At 39.4% G+C, this 20,557-nt stretch overlaps 1 protein-coding gene across 6 annotated transcripts in view; it reads left to right on the top strand.

The window, feature by feature from the left end:
- Positions 1-20,557, top strand: part of CENPP (centromere protein P) — a 279,890-nt gene that overhangs the window by 654 nt on the left and 258,679 nt on the right. For 4 of the 6 annotated variants that reach the window (XR_004263557.1, XM_032260492.1, XM_032260493.1 and 1 more), the window contains exons 2-3: positions 6,093-6,274; positions 12,155-12,243. Coding sequence is in view for 5 of the 6 variants with exons in the window: in XM_032260492.1 (XP_032116383.1) it covers positions 6,093-6,274; positions 12,155-12,243 (271 nt within the window). In the remaining variant the exon portion in view is untranslated. Of the gene's footprint in view, positions 1-6; positions 252-6,092; positions 6,275-12,154; positions 12,244-20,557 lie in introns of those variants that run through there. The other 2 variants (XM_032260494.1, XM_032260495.1) reach the window with 2 other exon arrangements.

The following is a 20,557-nucleotide window of genomic DNA, read 5'->3' as shown; positions in this document are numbered from 1 at the left end:
TCCCCCAGAGCCCTCCGGCCAGGATTCCCAGGCCAGGCCGGTGAATCTCCACAGACATCCCGGGTGTCCTACTCCCAGCCCCAGAATGTGGGCATGAACTGGCATTGATTCTGTCATGACGATGGCCTGGAGTTGGGAGCAGCACCTACGGCGCCCTGTTGTAAACGCACTGCAGAGCATTAACTCGTTTAATCGCAGTCGTCTGTGTGGACGACTGACAAGGAGAAAGTCTTGACTATGTCTCTAGCTACGTAATCCCGCCTGCAGTATCCAGAGGTATCTCTAGTTGGGATTTAATAACTCCGTTTGGTTTCATGGCATTTGTTTTTATGGGTCAGCTAACCATGGCAAGTGATACTGACTTTTTGTTTACGATAATGCCATAAAAATTCCTTTAAAAATAACTTGGTAAAATGGTAAGTTGATACAAAGAAAAATAGTTAATATAGCCTGTAGGAGAATTTGACATTCCTCTGAGGTAGGTGCTGTTGTTAGCCATGTTTTATAGTTGAAGAAACTGAGGCACAGAGAAGTTAGGTAGCTTGTCCAAGGTTCCAGAGAAAGGAATTGTCAGAGATGGATTGGGACCCAAAAATCTAACTCCAAAGTCCAGGCAGTTTTCGTTTTTTGAAGGAGAGGGAGAGAAAACCTAATTATGTGTCATCATCTCAAACATAGAATTTACCTGAAATTAACTGTCTTCATGTTTTGAGTCAAGACTAATTTGACATTCATGCAGAGAGAATGAGATTTTCCTGAGCTAACCGGAGAAGGATTGGTAGAAAATAGGGAGGAGAAGGAGATCTACAGAAAATGTCGGTATTCGGTCATGAAAGTAGAGGAACCTGTGACTGGTAAAAGGGAGAGGAAACAGGTGAACAGGGCACACACCTGCACCTCCACAAATGAGAGTAAATGTATTAGAGACCCTTGCTAATTGGGGTGTGCTCCACAGATGGGAGGCTTTAACATTACCTGGCAGTTTATTAGAGTGACATCCTGACCTACTGAATCAGAATCTGCATTTAAAAAAGATACCCTGCCCTGACAGATGATTTGTTTGCACATTTTGAAGTTTAAGAACTGGAGAAAAGTGGTTTCTTTACTGGCGACAAGATTTTGTTAGTCCATGTGGTAGAGTAGTGTAAATTGAAAGATCATGAGCTCTGCAAATTTAAAGAGATTATTTCTTCTGAAGGGTTACAGCCTGCAAAGTGGCCATACTGACAAGCTGGGAACCGTAGCTTCAGCCAAAGCAGAAAGGCAGGCACTTTGAAGGAGGTGGGGTTGGGGCAGGGATTTATGCTGGATGAGTGGGCTGAGTATACATATTCAACAGGTCATAGGAGGAGCTATGAATATTCATGAAGGGAGATGTGCTCACGCGTACTGAATAAACATGCATGTTACATGCATCTCATGTTCATTTTGGGAGCAGACTTAAGATTTAAATGCATTACAATTAGGCCCTGTACGAAGAAAGGTGAAGGAGGGAAGCAAAGGTATTTAAGCACACAGCCTTCGTAAACGAGTTAGAGTCCATGGTTGGTGATCTTATCAGAAGAAAATTTTGGAAGTCTCTTGTCCTATCAGAGCTGTGGAACAGAGGAGTCAGTTAGCATCCGGTTGTGGATGAACTGCAATTATTTTTATATTGCTTATCTGGAGGCCAGTGCTTATTTAGCCACTAGAGGAAAAAAAAAAACTCTGGCAGTTAGAACATAGTTCATTCTTTTAAGTGGAGGTGGTGTGTGCCTGGCATGGCCTTAGGTCTTGTTTATCATTTGGTAGCTTATTGCCACAGAGTCTGTTCTGCAACTCTTACTATCTCTATTTTAACATTAATGCTGGTGAGTTGTGTCTAAACCCCAAATGAGAAAGGGTATAATGAGGTGTGTCTGACCTCCCATCCTATCTTGGTTGAGAACTGAGTTTCTAAGGTTTCTTTGGGGTTTGCCTTGGCCAAGAAGGAGTCGGTTCGGTTGACTGGGGATGGGGTAGGATTTTATTTATATAATCTGGGACTTCTCAGTGGTTATGTTGGAAAGAGTCCAGATTGTGAGAGACATTAAATGTCAGTCCAGGGTGTTTGGATTTAACATGAGGTTTCTTTTCACTATAGCGGAGAAGGAAGATAGGGACCTATGTACTAAGCTGTTTTTTAGAGTGATTATAAGTGGTTGGATGGACTGGAGGTAGGAAAATTGGAGATAAATTATTCAGCTATATCCATGTATCCACACTGTGGAGCCCAGTTGCCTACCTTCAAATCCTGTTTCTGCTGTTGGCTGGGTGATCTTGGTTAAATAAGCTCCCCTTTTCATGCTTCAGTTTTCTCCTTGGTAAAATTATACCCAAGTTTTTGGGTTGCTGTGAGGACTAATTGAGTTAATATATGTAATTCATTTAGAAGAGTACTTGCCTTATAATAGTAACTAGCACTGATTAGTAGACTATTGACCTTGAAACTCATGTATAAATTCTTTTTAAAGGAGAAAAGCTTCTTGCGTACTCCTGATTTTTACAAAAAATTTTTATCCAATGAGACAAACTTACAAATAATAAAACCACAAAGTGAATAAAATTCAAACGAACCCAAATTAACTCAAACTAACATAATTAGTTGAAATACATCAATATTTTGCTCAAACTAAATAGCTGCTATGAATAAGAATATGCAGAGTTTCTTTTTGTGGCAAAATATACATAAGATTTACTTTTTTTTTTTTTTTTTTTTTTTTTTTTTTTGAGACGGAGTCTTGCTCTGTCGCCCAGGCAGGAGTGCAGTGGAGTGATCTCTGCTTACTGCAACCTTCGCCTCCCAGGTTCAAGCGATGCTCTTACCTCAGCCTCTTGAGTAGCTGGAATTACAAGCACACGCCACCATGCCCAGCTAATTTTTGTATTTTTAGTAGAGATAGGGTTTCATCATGTTGGTCAGGGTGGTCTTGAACTCCTGACCTCGTGATCCACCTGCCTTGGTCTCCCAAAATACTGGAATTACAGGTGTTAGCGACTGCGCCTGGCCAATTTTAACCATTTTTAAGTGTATAGCTCAGTGGCATTAAACACATGCACATTGTTGTGCAACCATCACCATTGCCCATCTTTAGAACTTTTTCATCACCCCAAACTGAAACACCATACGTATTAAACACTAACTCCCTATTGGCCACTCTGACAGCTGCAGGTTCTTTTCTGAGTTCTGTATATCTATCCTTTAATGATGACTTGATTCTCTTACCACTTTGCTCTATTAGAAATACCCCGAAATTTTCGTTCATAGCTTGCTGTGACATTTGGTATTCACTTGTCAAGAGCTTATCATTTATATATGAAGATTGTCTCTGTTCTTTTTTCTCTTTTCTATTCCTTCCCTCCCTCCCTCCTTCCCTTCCTTCTTTCTCTCTCTCTCTCTCTCTCTCTCTCTCTCTCTCTCTGTTTCTCTCTCTCTCTTTCTTTCTTTTTTGAGACAGGGTCTCATTTTGTTGCCCAGGCTGAAATGCAGTGGCATGATCATGACTCACTGCAGCCTCTGCCTCCCATGCTCAAGCAATTGTCCTGCCTCAGTGACCCTCCACTAGCCCATTAGTTGGCCCTAAGGGATGGCACCTGCTACTACACCCAGCTATTTTTTTTTTTTTTTTTTTTGGTAGACATGGGGTTTTGCCATGTTGTTCAGATTGGTCTCAAACTCCTGGGCTGCCTCAGCCTCCCAAAGTGCTGAGATTACAGGAGTGAGTCACTGTACCCCATCTGTTCTTTTTTCTTTGACTTCTATGTTTAAAGTAATTTGTGGGGGCATCCGTCTATGATGACAAATGCAAAAGAGGCTGTGGTAGTTTCATGATACAGAATACACTTACATTAACATTTTAAATTAGCATTAAAACAAAATTTGAAAAAAATTTTACAGACTTTATTAAGTCTTGGATTCTCAGTGTGAAAAATATGGAGTTAGATTATTCCTTATAGACATGGTATAAGGTCATAAGAGCATATGAGCATTGGCTAATATAGTAGAATTAGAAATAGGAAAGAAAGAATAGTTATGTGAGGGAGCAGAAAGGATGACAGCCTAAGTCCAGATGTCAGGCAAGTGAAGGAGCCAAGGATAACTTCGAAGGTATAGAGCCTGACATACCAAGGGAAAGATTTTATTATTAACAAATGTAGGGTAATTTAGAGGAAAAGGAAATTCCATAAGAAACCATTTGGTGTGATATCAAGCAGCATCTACCTTGCAGGAAGAAAAGATATATGGTTAGAGGTATATTTTAAGAGTTACCGGCATAGAGGGGCTAAGGCTATCATTTAGTGTTCCTGCAGAATGAAAGAATACATATTTAGTACAGCAGAGGTAAGAGTGTTAGGGTTTTCCTCTAATGTTGGAGACAAGAAACCGACCCAGAATATCAAATGAGAATTGGGATAATTATGCCCAAGGATCCAAGGAAGGGATGTTTTAAGCTGGCAGGAAAAGTCAACAGCGTAGAATGTAGCAGAGTGTTTAACGGAAATGATGGATGACAAAAAATAAGATACCATCTAGTGCAAATATTAACTAATTAACTAAAATTTCTTTTTTTTTTTTTTTTTTTTGAGAGGGGTTTTGCCTTTGTTGCCCAGGCTGGAGTGCAATGGTGTGATCTCTGCTCATTGCAACCTCTGCCTACCGGATTCAAGCAATTCTCCTGCTTCAACCTCCCAGGTAGCCGGGATTACAGGCGCCTACCACAACGTCCAGCTAATTTTTTGTATTTTAGTAGAAACAGGGTTTCACCATGTTGGCCAGGCTGGTCTTGAACTCCTGACCTCAAATGATCCACCTGCCTTGGCCTCCCAAAGTGCTGGGATTACAGGCAGGAGCCACTGTGCCCAGCCAACTAAAATTTCATTCTTTTTCTCAAGGAAAATAGATTTATATGTTTTCAATGAAGAATGTCTGGCTATAGTGCTGTTTAAATAGATTTGCTATTTCTTTTTTCTGAGAAATCTCTTTCTTTTTTTTTTTTTGGGGGGGTACGGAGTTTCGCTCTTGTTACCCAGGCTGGAGTGCAATGGCGCGATCTCGGCTCACCGCAACCTCCGCCTCCTGGGTTCAGGCAATTCTCCTGCCTCAGCCTCCTGAGTAGCTGGGATTACAGGCACACGCCACCATGCCCGGCTAATTTTTTGTATTTTTAGTAGAGACGGGGTTTCACCGTGTTGACCAGGATGGTCTCGATCTCTTGACCTCGTGATCCACCCACCTCGGCCTCCCACAGTGCTGGGATTACAGGCTTGAGCCACCTCGCCCGGCCGAGAAATCTCTTTCTTAATATAAACTGTTCTATGATATTTTCTTTTAGAAATTAAAGTTAGCTAACTGATTTTATTTTTTAATTTCAAAACAGCTTTTAAAATAATTTGAGAGGTCTTGGTATATCAGACATTTAGGTTGGAATTTCATGGGTTAGAACTTGCATTGTAATTTTGCAAAGTACTCCTATTATAATTTATTTTAAAGGTGTTTCTAATATGTGGAAATTTTGAAGAAGAATTTGGTTACGTATGTTTTTTGTTGAAATTAAAGATTGTGGCTTAGGCATGGTGGCTCACACCTGTAATCCAACACATTGAGAGGCTGACGCAGGAGGATTGATCGAAGCCAGGTGTTCAAGACCAGCCTGGATAATAAAACAAGACCCTGTCTCTACAAAAAGGAAAAAAAATTAGCTAGGCACAGTGGCATACCTGTGGTCCCAGCTACTCGGGAGGATCCTTTGAGCCCAGGAGTTCAAGGCTGCAGTGCACTGTGTTGCACCACTACACTTCAGCCTGGGTGACAATGTGAGGCCACATCTCTTTAAAAAAAGAGAAGAAATGATTGTGGTGGTTAAAAAAAAAAAAAGGAAAAAAAGAAAGATTGTGGCTTTCTCAAAGCCACAATGGTTTTGAGAAAATTCTTTTTTTTTTTTTTTTTTTTTTTTAATGGGGGAAGGTGACTTAATGGGAAGAGAGTAAGAGGGACAAATTGAGGAAAATCGGGATATTAGATATATGAAACATGTTAGTAATTGGAGTGATTATTTTTGATGTTTGCTTTTTAGAAAATCTTTTCAAGCAATACACCAATTCAATTCGGAAGGATGGAAGTCTTCAAAAGATCTGAAAAGTCAACTTGGACATTTAGAATCAGAACTTTCATTTCTAAGTACGCTTACTGGCATCAATATAAGAAATTACTCCAAGCAGACCGAAGACCTAACAGGCACTGAGATGACAGAAAAGAGTAAGCATTTTTAAAAATCAATTTAGACATAGTATTGAAGCTTACCTTATTATGCATAAAATATTGGTTGTCATAATATTGAATTGAAATTCTACATGGTAAGTATTTGAAAGTATGGTTGTGGTAAACCTGTTTGCTCACATATCTTTTGAACATCACACTGTTCAAAAGCTGCCTGGGCTGGGCCCCATGGCTCATGCCTGCAATCCCAGCTTTTGGGAGACCAAGGTGGGCAGATCACCTGAGGTCAGAAGTTCGAGACCAGCCTGGCCAACATGGCAAAGTTCTGTCTCTACTAAAAGTATGAAAATTAGCTGGATGTGGTGGTGGGCACCTGTAATCTGAGCTACTTAGGTGTCTGACCCAGGAGAATTGGTTGAACCCGGGAGGTAGAAGTTGAAGTGAGTTGAGATTGTGCCATGGATGGCACTCCAGCCTAGGGGGCAGAGCAAGACTCCGTCTCAAAAAAAAAAAAAGACAAAAAAAAAAAAAACTGTCTTAGGTAAATAGTAAAGAACAGGCACAGTTTCTTTTCTTTTTTTCTTTTTAACCTCCTTCCTCATGGACAAGAACAGAAACAGTTTCTATAATTAAGTACCTTAATAGTCAAGTAAATAGTGATAAATGAATAATGATTATAAGAACAACAGCACCATTAATTTATAAATCTTAGGAGTTGTTCAGCACTGACATGAAAGCTGCCAAGATAAATGTTTTAGCAGATGGACCTTTTGCTAGAAGGAAAATTTCTGGTCCCAATGACTAGATTTTATTGCCAAAGATCTGTGATGCACTAAGAGATAAGGGGAAGCTACTTTGGCTGTGCAAGTGGATGTCAAGAACTTTGGTTGGTCAAGAATAACATTCCCAAAAGCAGAAATCATTTTTGGTGTGCTTCCTGACTTTTCCACTGAAAATAACCCTCATGACAGGGGAGAGGGAGAATAACCTTAGAGTGTTTTTGGCAGCCACTGTAGGGTAATGGAATTACATACAGAAACAGAGTGATGAAATTTGGAGACTTAAATTACTTGAAGGGAAGAGATGGAATGCAGAGAGAATAGAGAATGAGGATAGGCCAGGTATAAGACTTTTACTAGCTTAAAAGTCTCAACATGAAGATTAGGCATAGAGTCTTGACAAAGCTAATGTGCCTTGAATGGGAGATTTCAGACAGGGACATAACAAGAGTTAAAATGCTTTTTTTCTGTCTGTGAGTAATATGTGCTCATTTTAGAAAACTTAGAAAAATATAAAAATTGTAAACAAGAAATGTCATTTTAAAGCCAGAAATCTATGTGGTTGTAGGAGTTTCTTGAAATGAATTGTGAAGTAGTTTGGCAAGAGTAATGGTACTGGAAGAAATATACCTTGTTTTTTATTTTTTTGTTCCTTTTTCTTCATTTTTGTTTGTTTTTTTGAGATGGAGTTTTGCTCTGCCAGGCTGGAGTGCAGTGGCGTGATCTTGGCTCCCTGCAACCTCCACCTCTTGGGTTCAAGTGATTCTCCTGCCTCAGCCTCCTGAGTAGCTGGGATTACAGGCGTGCGCCACCATGCCTGGGTAATTTTTATATTTTTAGTAAAAATTAGGTTTCACCATGTTGGCCAGGCCGGTCTCGAACTCCTGACCTCAGGTGACCTGCCCTCCTTGGCCTCCCAAAGTGCTGGGATTACAGGCGTGAGCCACTGCGCCCAGTCTAAGAAAAATATTTTGAACAGGAAAATAATAAAGACTGACAGTAGCAGTCATATGTAATGTAATCTATACACGAAAGGGTCCTGTCAGAATAAGCCATTTGACAATGCAGTGCTGGTGTCACTAGTTTTCAGATGTTTCTTGTTCTCTTTTTCACAAGAATTGTATAATTTCATAAAGAAGTTAAACAGCTGTTAGGCTTCACAGGTTAAAATGCTTGAAAGCCTTGTCATCGAAGACTGTTTTCTTATGTCACAATATCTGTTTGTTATAACACAGAAAAAAGTTACCAGGCAAAAGTGAATAGTTGTTCCAAACAGAAGCGATACAGCATTGTTCCAATGGTATTTCTAATAATAATACTATATTTTGACAGATTTTTAATCTATTAAACTGGGAACAATACAGTTTGATTTAGTGGATGTGTTTGGTGACACATGATGCCATCAAATCTTTAATTAATCAAATAACTACTGTGTCTGTCCCGGATAGTTGGCCAGGTGCTATTGGAAAGACAAACAGCTCTTTGAAGTCATTGTCTTTTGCCATAGCTATTACTTGGGCAGACACAGTTTCTGTGGCATATTAATGAATATAGCTGAAGCTAGGTAATCAAATGATCTTGACTTCCATCATTCCAAAGTATTATTTATCATTATTGAGTCATAACTAATACTTTATTGCAGCTATGCTTTTATTTCTCCATACATTTTTAGAACTCTTTTTTTTTTTGGAATTTGCTTTAGTAATTATGATGATTCTTTTAAATATTCTCCATTTTGATTCCAAAAGAGTCAGTTTACAAATTAAGTAATGGAGTTTGAAGTCCAAATTAAGTGTTACTGCAAAGTAATGAGAATAGTTTTTAATTTATAATTTTTATTTTTGTCTTTTGATTAGCTTTAAACGCATATTATTAAAAATATGTGAATGGGCTTGATATTGATATGTGGATTGATTGTTTTGAAGGACTAATCCTCTTCTGCTATCTGTAAACTTTGTTAAAAATACACCCTTACTCATTATTTTAAAATAAAAATCAGGCCAGGTATGGTGGTTCACGCCTGTAATCCCAGCACTTTGGGAGGCTGAGGCGGTTGGATCACGAGGTCAAGAGATCAAGACCATCCTGGTCAACATGGTGAAACCCTGTCTCTATTAAAAATACAAAAAATTAGCTGGGCATGGTGGCACGTGCCTGTAATCCCAGCTACTCAAGGAGGCTGAGGCAGGAGAATTGCCTGAACCCAGGAGGCGGAGGTTGCGGTGAGCCGAGATTGCACCATTGCACTCCAGCCTGGGTAACAAGAGCGAAACTCCTTCTCAAAAAAAAAAAAAAAAAAAAAAAATTAGCTGGGTGTGATGGTGCCTGTCTGTAGTCCCAGCTGCTTGGGAGGCTGTAGAAGGAGAATGGCTTGAAGCTGGGAGGTGGAGGTTACAGTGGCCTGAGACTGCACCATTGCATTGTAGCCTTGGTGACAAAATGAGACTCTATCTCAAAAAAATAATAATAATAATAATCTGGGCGCGTTGGCTCACACCTGTGGTCCCAGCACTTTGGGAAGCCAAGGCAGGTGGATCACTTGAGATCAGGAGTTTGAGTCCAGCCTGGTCAATGTGGTGAAACCCTGTCCCTACCAAAAATACAAAAATTAATGTGGTGGGAGACACCTGTAGTCCCAGCTACTCAGGAAGCTGAGGCAGGAAAATCGCTTGAGCCCGGGAGGCAGAGGTTGCAGTGAGCAGAGATGGCGCCACTGCACTCTAGCCTGGGCGACAGAGCGAGACTCCATTTCAAAGATAAAATAAAATAAAAACCAATGTGTTCAAGTTAAAAAGTAATGAACTGAAAATTTATCATGCTATATATTTGCATGCAATTTATATATGCATAGTGGTCATCCATAAAGAAAAAATAAAGCCTGGACGTAAAGAAAAGATAAAGTCTGGACATTGGACAGAATAATAAGTCTCTCTGGGCCTGATTTCTTGTGTGCAAAATAAAGTGATGGCTCTATATTATTTCCAGGATTCCATTTGCATTTTTTCTTTACTGCATTTTTGGCACATTTATTTTTATGGACAAAGCCCAAGATCATCTAGATTTTCTCCTATACTATCTTCTAGGAGTTTTATAGTTTTGTATTTTATATTTAGATCTGTGATATATTTTGAGTTAATTTTTGTGAAAGTTATTAAGTCAGTGTCTAGATTCTTTTTTTGCTTGTTTCGCATGGGGATGTTCAGTTGTTCCAGCCCCTTTTGTTGAAAAGACTATCCTTTCTCCATTGAATTGTCTTTGCTCCTTTGTCAAGGATCATTTGACTATATCTGTGTGACCCTATTTCTGGACGTTCTCTTCTGTTCTGTTGACCTATTTGTCTACTCTTTCACTAATACCATACTGTCTTGATTACTGTAGCTTTATAGTAAGTCTCTAAATCAGGTCATTTAAGTTCATAAACTTTATTTTTCTTGAAGATTGTTCTGGCTTTCCTGAGTTTTTGCTCTTCCACATAAATTTGATAATCAGTTTGTCAATATCCAGAAAGTAACTTGCTGGAATTTTGATTGGATTGCATTTAATGTGTAGATCAAGTTGGGAAGAACTGACAACTTAACAGTTGTGAGTCTTCCTTAGCCATTTATTTAAAAAATTCCACATCGAATCCATGATTAGGCATTGCACCTGGCTGTCATGTCTCTTTAGTCTAACTAATCTGGTCAGCATTCTCTGTCTTTTATGACATTGACATCTTCAAAGACCACTTGTATTATACATTGTTCTTCAATCTCTTTTTATTTCTGATGGTTTCCTCTTAATGACATTCCCGTGTAATTTTGACAGGAAAACTATGAAAGTGATGTTTTGTTCTTACTGGTACATCTAATTAGGAGGCAAATAATGTCAGTTTGTACCATTCTGTCTTTTTTTCCTAACTACTTATTGAACAAATCTTTAACCAGCCTTCCTATTTTGAGCTCCGAGTCCACCTCCCATAAAGGTACTTGATGCTGCTGATTCATAATACTCTTCTGGTATTCTGCTATGTAAATGGGCTTGCTTCTGGGTTTCCCCATTTGCTGGCTTCGGTTTCAGTTTTTCTGGCTCTACCAGGTCACTTTTACTTTTCCATGTGCTATCTGGTTCATCTGTCTGATTTCCAGCTTCCTAAATCAGATTTCTCTTCTCTTTCCTGTTCCCTTTATCCTTATAGAATCATGCCCTTCTAAAAATAACGTCATTAGCAAAAGTAGATGACTACATAAAGTCAGGATAGTGCTTACGTACTTCTTGTGGGTAGGGTATACCCTGGGAAAGGACATGAGGGAACCTTATGGGTTCTATAAAATTCTTGTATAATTATCTGAGTGATAGTTACCTGGACAACCACATGTGTAAAAAAAAATATTGAGCTGTATACTTAAGAACAGAGCATTTTATGCATTCAAATGTATGCATGTCATATCTCAAAAATATCATTTATCACTGTCATTTTAGTGAAGTTTTGAGAGAGAGCAGAGGTAAACGCATGGATTCAATTTACTGCCTTTAAGAACTAGATAGTGTTTAAAAAATAACCATTGAACAGTTAACGTGATTCAAATTTGTCTAGGGCTATACTAGTACATTTCTACTTTTTTTTTCTTTTTGAGACAGAGTCTCATTTTGTTGCCAGGTGCCAGGCTGGAGTGCAGTGATACAGTCTCGGCTCACTGCAACCTCTGCCTCCCGGGTTCAAGCAGTTCTCTTGCCTCAGCCTCCCGAGTAGCTGGGACTACAGGCACACGCCACCATGCCCAGCTAATTTTTGTATTTTTAGTAGAGACGGGGTTTCACCATGTTGGCCAGGATGGTCTCGATCTCTTGACCTGGTGATCTGCCCGCCGTGGCCTCCCAAAGTGCTGGGATTACAGGCATGAGCCACTGCGCCCGGCCGCATTTCTACTTCTTACCATAATCTTTGGTATAGTTGAAAACTAGAATTAGAAGCTGTCATTAATTTTATTTTCCAAAGAGAATCAATTTGGTGTACATTTTTCCAGAGTTTTTCAATGTAATTATTCATGCATACTTTCACACATATACCCAATGTATTGTAGATATTCACACAAAATTAAATAATAGGCATTTGAAGAAAATGGTGATTTACAAACAAAATATTTGTTTTTCTGGTCTACAGGTATAAGAAAAGTTCTACAGAGACACCGATTATCAGGAAATTGCCACATGGTTACATTTCAACTTGAATTTCAGATTCTGGAAATTCAGGTAAGTTAAGGAGCATGTTGTGATAACAGAGATACTTCTGCTATGAGATAAACAATTCCCACAGCCTTCAACAGTGATGGAGCTGAAGAGGAGTTCATGAGCCAGGGCACCCTCATAGCACTTTTGTGCAAAGTGGTACATCTTCAAAATTTCAAGTATTAATAGCCCAGCAACTGCATATGGTAGGATTGTTACGAAAACCATAGGTGCTTTATTGAAGGACAGGTAGCAAGATGCTCCTGGGCTCCCAGTGCAATCCCATGAGGTTGTAGGAATAGTCCTGGGTAGTTAGGTGATATGCCAGCCATCTAATATCTATTAGTTATCTATTGCTGCTTAACCAATCTCCATAACATTTAGCATCTTAACCCAAAGTAGGCCAAACATGATGGCTTTCACCTGTAATCTCAGCATTTTGGGAGGCTAAAACAGGAGGATTGCTTGCGCCCAGGAGTTTGAGACCAGCCCAGGCAACATAGTGACACCCTGTCTCTCCAAAAAGTAAAAAATTAGCCAGGCATGGTGGTACACACCTGTGTTCCCAGCTACTCGAGGCTGAGGTGGAAGGATTGCTTGAGTCTAGGAGGTCAAGGCTACAGTGAGCTGTGATTACACCACTGTACTCGAGCCTGGGTAACAGAGTGAGATCCTGTCACACACACAAAAAAAACCACCAAAAATACAATCATCCCTCAGTATCTGTGAGCAATTGGTTCCAGGATTCCCTGCAATACCAAAATCCACAGATACTCAAGTTCCTTATATAAAATGATGTAGTATTTGCCTATAATGTACACACATCCTTCTTTATACTTTAAAAATCATCTTTAGATTAATTCTAATACCCAATACAATATAAATGCTATAAAATAGTTATTATAGTATATTGTTTAGGGAATAATAATGAGAAAAACAATTTGTATGTGTTCAGTACAGATGCAATCATCTACATCTATAGTTTTTTTTTTCCAAATATTTTTGATCTGCAGTTGGTCAGTCAATGGATGTAGAACCACAGAAAGGGAGGAATGACTATATTTATTAATTATCTCACCTATTTTCGGTGGGTCAGGAATTTTCGATGCCCTCAGTTGAGTGTCCTTGCTGAGGGCCTCTCATGAGGTTGTGGTCATCTGGGACCACAGCCACCTGAATGCTCCTTGGGGCTGGATGATCTTGCATGTTGTACTGGATTGCTGAGACATCACAGAGGGGGGAAGATCCCTTTGGCTAAGACCTTCACATAATATCAAGAAACAGGAAAGCAAAAGCAGACAGAATTATAAGTAGCCCCACTGGCCAGGGTGCAGCAGAGCAGGGCTCAGCCACCTTCAAAGGCTGACTCCAAGAAAAGCTGAAAGCCGGAGAAAACAAAAAAAAACCAAAAAAGCTGAAAGAGGAGAAAGCGGTTTCAACTAGTTTGTTTTGCCAGTTGGGCCAACAGGGAATGTGTGTTAAGAGGAGGAACAGAACAGGGAAGGACAGCCAGGTTACCTTGGCCTCGGCTCATCAGATAACTAAAGTGGTGTAGAGTAGTTGTTGTAACTGAGTCCTAAGGAACAAGCTGCTTGCTTATATTCAGGGTCATGTGCCAGGATTCCTTATCCTTGTCATCAGTGTCCTTAGCCACAAAAACAGTCCCAAGTTTCCCATTTTGTATGAGACAGGAGTTGGTCATGGAGTCAGGACCTTACCTTCTTCTGTGTCAGATGGCCACTCCCTAACTGGTCCCAAGGATTTCGTACAGTTATCTGGGTTTGGAAGTTTTGCTTCTCTTGCAGTCCAAATCTCCATTTGCCATTACTGGCTCTGGCAGGCTAGGATGGGCTGGTGGTTATATAGACCCCCTCATTCGATGGCAAAGCTCCCAGCTTGTACTCACCTTAGAGTATCTCTCTTACACTGCCAAAGTGACCCAGAAAAGGTACAGTGTAGCATTGCCAAGGCCAGTTGAGCAGGATAAAAAACACATTTCACCATATTCTTGTGTCAGGGGCATGGGTGGTAAGTGCTCTAGGGAACTCACATTGTTCCGAGATGGGCACCAGGCCTTGGGGATGTACAAGATCACCAAGGTGATACCACATGACCACAAAGATCATTTGCTGAAGACTAAAGCAGAGAATGGACCCAAATGGACTGGTATCATTTAGGCTGGACAACCTGTGCCAGCACCCCAGGCTTAAACTTCAGGTGGCGCAGGGATTCTTGGATGTTGTCCCATTGCAGAAGGTTTTGTAGTCTGACCAACTATATTTTCTTTCTTTGTGGCTGATGTGAACTTGATCTGAGAGTGATAATCTACTGAATGCACTTCTGTATGCCAGCATCCATTAATGGGCCAGGCCTGCAACCCGTGGCAGGTTGATAGAATCAAAATCCTGTGGTCCAGTTCCATCTCTGAAAACATGTGCACTCTAGTATATATGTCCAGGAAACTGCTCAGGGGAATCCTGGCAGCCTTGGGATCTTGCAGACTTTTTCTGCTGTAGGAGTTCATCTCCTTCACAGGTGCCATGTGGGTTATGTGGAGAGAAGCTCGGCTGTAGTCAAAATTAGTCTTTTCCTTGGGAGGCTTGTCCACAAATCCAAGTGAAAAGGGAAAGATTATCCTCTGACATTGAGGTGAATGAGCTGCTTAGTGGAGTTGTACCTTCCAGGATGTGTTGTACCCTAAGAGACTGGTGTGCTCCTTAGTGGGGCTATGGCCTGAGAAGACTACAGTATCCAACATAGACTGCAGTATCTTCACTTCACTTTATTTAAGTTGCATACTTTAGTCACCTTAAACCTCTGATGGAAAGTATCAATTCGTAATTTGATGCCTTCCTGAGTCAAATAAGGATGAGGTCATGGTGTAGAAGGCATTTTTGATAATGTAATATGCTCCTGAAGAATGACTGCTGCTTGACCGGAGTCATTCCCAGCATGGACTACCACATGGTTTGGCCTCCTGGGCCTGGGTAGCTGCTCCAGGGCAGCACAGACAGGATAGAAGCCAAGCAGTAGATGTCCTGCCACTTAGGTCCTGCTACCCTTGCTGCTGTCTGCCTCCCACCAGACAGTGTTGGCACTGACCCAGACCTCAACAGTATTTTAAGCAAATATTCTTATCCTCATGCCACCAAAGCATGATTGAAAATTTTGTGACTGTTTGGTAATGGCCTGAGATTATACCGTTAGCTCACATGCTGAATGAATTAGAATCATTTGAGCTGCTCCTGAAAGAAAATTTAAAAATAAAGGTACTAGAAGTCTATTTCTCTATTACTTAAGTAAACTTGTATGTTTTCAAGGGCCAATATGGTGGGTTTATGATAATCAGATTCTACCATCAACCACACATGGCTTCAATTCATAGCTCAATGATCACATTAGCATTTCAGGTATCAGGAAGAGGTTGAGCAAGCAAAGCCTCACCTATTCTTTTAAAGAACACTTTCTGGAAGTTGTACACTCATCATTTTCACTTACAGTCCATTGGCCAACAAATTGATGCAAAGGATGCTGGAAATTTAGTCTTCATTATACTTGGCCATGTGGCTAGTGAAAAACTGGAGCAAGAAAAAAGTATAAATACAGGGGACTACTAGGAGTTTCTGTCCTACATGCTTTAGGGGATGCAGGAGGAAAAAAAATCTAAAGAGAGGAACTGTTGATATATTCTTTGAAAGGTATAGAACCAGGCCAGACCTGGTGGCTCATGTCTGTAATCCCAGCACTTTGGGAGGCTGAGGCAGATGGATCAGGAACTCAAGACCAGCCTGGCCAACATGGTGAAACCCCTTCTCTACTAAAAATACAAAATATTAGCTGGGAGTGGTGGTGGGCATCTGTAATCCCAGCTGCTATGGACCCTGAGGCAGGAGAATCGCTTGAACCCCTGGATACAGAGGTGGCAGTGAGCCCAGATTGCACCACTGTACTCCAGCCTGGGTGACAGAGTGAGACACTGTCTCACCCACACACAAAAAAGACATAGTAGTTGCTGAGTCTCTAAAGAGACATGAGTTGTCATTGTTCATGTTTAAAAGTATGTAGATGTTTTGAGACTGCTTGGTTTTACTAACAATGTGCTACAGAAAGAATGTGTTCTCCCTGGCTGTGTTAAGAATTCTTTCTCTCTGAGACTTTTAGATTTTATGATTCTTCTTGAAGACCAGACTGGTAAATAAGGTGTTGGAAGAAATTACAGACATGCCTGGAATTAACATGGTTTTTGGAGTCAGTTGTATAGGAGGGCACCAAGAGTTCTTACTTGGCGAGGAAAAAACAAATAACAATCTTATTTTTCTTTATTGCTTACAATTCTGATGTAATAAGGTGATGGAAACTTTTTGAAATTTTTATTATTTAATGGCAAATTCTAGCATATTCTTTACCAACTTGTGTATGTATGCCTTTAGAAACATACCAAGTAGAATTGCTAGGTCAAAGGAAATGTCCTTTTAAATTCTGAAAGTGGCAAATTGCCTTCTAAAATAGTTTTACCATTTTACATACTGAGCACATTTTTACTGTTAAGGCTGATAGAAAAAAACAACACAGCAACCTTGTGTGTTCTAAAACATTTTTTAAAAATAAAATTTCCACTAGAGGGAGAGGTTTAGCTATCTGAAAATTAAAAAGTAATCTAAATAGTAAAATCCTCAATTTATAGAATATTGTTTTAATAAAGTTATATTAATAAAATATTTGAACTAAACATGACCTCAAATCATGTTAATAGAATGTTAGAACAAAATGATAACTTATAGTTATCATAGGTTATAGTTATCATAACTTATAATAGGGTCTAGGTCGACCCTATTATTTTATAAGTAAATGGATCCACAGAGTTTGAATGAGTACACATGTTTGTGCAGTTATTATTGTCCAACATGGTTGGGACATAGAGCTCTGTTGTCCAGATTTACTTTCTGGTGTTCTCAGCACTATGTTTGTGAAGAGTTGTAAGACATCAGAATTAACATTTATCAGCCTTCCATAATCTAAGCAACATAATCAATTAGATGGATAGGAGTTTGTGGGGAAAGTGGCAGGTTGTTTCCATAAATTCTATCCCAATGAAATGAACAAAATTATTCAAAAATAAGCAATATTTTTAAATAGAAGAGAATACAATTTCATTTATCATAGGCTCCAAAGAGAGTCTCTCTGATATTAATGACATTTGATTCTAAACACTGAAATCCAATACAAGGTGGTTCATGAGAGGTTTATAAGTTTTACAAAGTTAGGCTGGGTATGGTGCTCACACCTGTAATCCCAGCACTGAGGGAAGTCAAGGCAGGAAGACAGCTTGAGAATTAGAATTAGAGGCCAGCCTGGGCAACATAGTGAGACCCTGTCTCTCTTTTTTTTTTAATTAAAAATTAGCCAGGCTTGGTGGCTCACCCATATAGTCCTAGCCACTTGGGAGGCTGAGGCAGGAGGATTGCTTGAGTCCAGAAATTCAAGGTTACAATGAGCTGTGACTGAACCACTGCATTCTAGCCTGGGCAATAGAGCAAAACCCTGTCTCAAAAGAAAAAAAAAAAAAAAAAAAAAAAGGTACCAACTTAATGGCACCTTTTCCTAAACACTTCTACCCATAATCCTTCAGTTGTAGAGGAGAATGAAAACCGTGGGCTTAAATTAAATGGACGATTGTAGAAAGGAATGTGCTGCTGAGACTCATGTAGGGGCTTGAGGTCAGATTGTTTATAAGGTCTCTTCTCTTATTTACCAACTGGGGAGAATTGACCTAGTTAGCAGTACCACAAGCAGGGGAGAGATGGAAAAACAATATTTTCAAGTCAGCTTTCAAGTTGTTCAACAACATTCTATAAACCAACAAAAATTTTTTTTTTAAAGAGGCCAATAAATCATAGACTTTGCATTGAAGGGTTACTTGCCTATTCTAATGGGTTAAAAAGCTGAAATCTAACATGTGTCTACACATACTTGACCAGGAGACCAGATGTGCCCCTGAGATTTTTGTTTTCCTTTTCCTTTCTTTCCTTTTATTTTTCTGGTAACAGTTCTATTGAGATATAATTCACATATCATATAACTTACCAGTTTAAAGTGTATAGTTCTATAGTTGTTTTTCAAATATAATTTATTCAGAATCCAAGCTTTGTTTCATAAGTTTATTATTATTTATTATTATTATTGTTATTCTTTTTGAGGCTGAGTCTTGCTCTGTTGCCCAGGCTGGAGTGCAGTGGTGCGATCTTCGTTCACTGCAACCTCTGCCTCCTGGGTTCAAGTGATTCTCCTGCCTTGGCCTCCCAATTAGCTGTGCACCACCATGCCCAGCTAATTTGTGAATATTTAGTAGAGACAGGGTTTCACTATGTTGGCCAGGCTGGTCTCAAACTCCTTACCTCAAGTGGTCCACTCGCCTCGGCCTCCCAAAGTGCTGGAATTACAGGTGTGAGCCACTGCATCTGGCCTGTAGTTTTTAATATATTCAGAGTTGTGCAGTCATTGCCACAGTAAATTTTTTTACCTCAAAAAGGAACCCCATATTCTTTAACTGTCATCCTTCAACTCCCCCTCTCCTTTTACCCAATCCCAAAGAACCAGTTTTCTCTCTACAGATTTGCTTGTTTTGGACTTTTCATAAAAATAGAAGCATATAATATGTGGTCTGTGTTGTCTGGCTTCTTTCACTTAGCATAATGTTTTCAAGGCCCATCCATACTGTAGCATTTATCATTGTAGAGATGGGATCTCACCGCGTTGGCCAGGCTGGTCTTGAATTTCCGGGCTCAAGCAATCTTTCTGCCACAGCCTCTCAAAGTGTTGGGATTAGAGAGACATGAGCCACTATGTTCAGCCTTATGTGCAAGTTTTTAAGTGGACTTAAGTTTCCACTTAAGTGGAAATGTGTGACCAGAAGTGGAATTACCAGGTCAATTGGAACTATTTGATGATGACCAATGATGTTGAGCATCTTTTCGTGTGCTTATTGGTCATTTGTATGTCATCTTTGGAGAGATATCTATTTAGATCTTTTGCCCAGTTTTGAATTGGTTTAACTTTAAAAAAAACTGAGTTGTAAGAGTGCTTCTGGAACTTATGTTTTGATTAGAAATGGTGGTAGATGCCCACAGAGAGCTTATTGAACTGCATCTGCTCCTAGTAATTCCTACCCTTCCCTCAAGCAGATGAAAAACTAAACAAAGATTACAAACCATCAGTATTTCTTTCTCCAAAAGTTCAGAATATTAAGGGATAGTCAGATAGTATCCAGATAAATGGGAGAGAGAGTCAAGAAGTTTCCACTCACTGTAGTCTTAGGAAATAGCAAAAATTGCTGGATTTACTGCTGTTCATAACAAATAGGAGCCACAGAGTTCAGGAATTCAGAGCACAAAGATGGAACAGAGTTCTTTCATCACCATATTGGGTAATGTGATTTAAAATTAGGGCAAAAATACTGACATAAAAAGAAAGGAAGTTAAGAAAATACAGACAAATTCACTTTAAATGGTTAATCCAGGAAATAAAACAGCATGCTATATAAAAGCTGCTCTGATTCTCAAAGCATAAAGAAAATTGAATAAGAGAAAAAAGCTGAGAGAAAAAGAAAAGAAGAATAAAATGATTATAGTACTGAAAATTACATTATCAGTATAAGAGAATAGAGTATGGAGGATATGCCTGAGAAAAATCACCTGTGAAAGCAATTGAAACGAACATAATAAATCTAGAAGACAGACAATGGAGAGCCAATATATGATTTTTCCAAAAGCAAGAGTAGCAAAAAAAGTAAAGAGAAATTATAGCAAATACATAACAGAACAAATTTTACTAAAGTAAAAGGGAAAACCTGAATCTGCAGATCAAAACAGTTTAACGATCCCCATCATTGAGTATATAGCTGTTTTTGTTTTCTGTGATCAGTAGTACGGTTATGAATATATTTGTTGATAAGTCTTTGTCTTCGTTTCTCATTATAGTACTTAAGGACAGATTCTTAGAAGTTAAATTACTGGGACAGAAGATTAAGAATATTTTAAGTTATGCATTGTCAAAATGATATTTAAAAGGGTTATGCTAGGTTTCAGTATATTTACTAGGATTGACACATTTTTAGTCATTGCTCATTTTATAGGCAAAAATGGCATCTTATTATTTTAATTTACAATTATTACTAGCGAGATTGAACTTTTTATTTTTATTTTTTGGAGATGGAGTCTTGCTCTTTCGCCCAGGCTGGAGTGCAGTGGTATGATCTCAGGTCACTGCAACCACTGCCTCCTGGGTTCAAGCAATTCTCCTACCTCAGCCTTCAGAGTAGCTGGGATTACAGGTGGCCCCC

The sequence above is a fragment of the Sapajus apella genome, unplaced genomic scaffold (genome assembly GCF_009761245.1).
Source record: "Sapajus apella isolate SASKATOON/1434 unplaced genomic scaffold, GSC_monkey_1.0 scaffold118, whole genome shotgun sequence".
NCBI lineage: Eukaryota > Metazoa > Chordata > Mammalia > Primates > Cebidae > Sapajus > Sapajus apella.
Note: the sequence above shows the minus strand (reverse complement) of the source record. Positions and strands in the feature narration are given on the sequence as shown.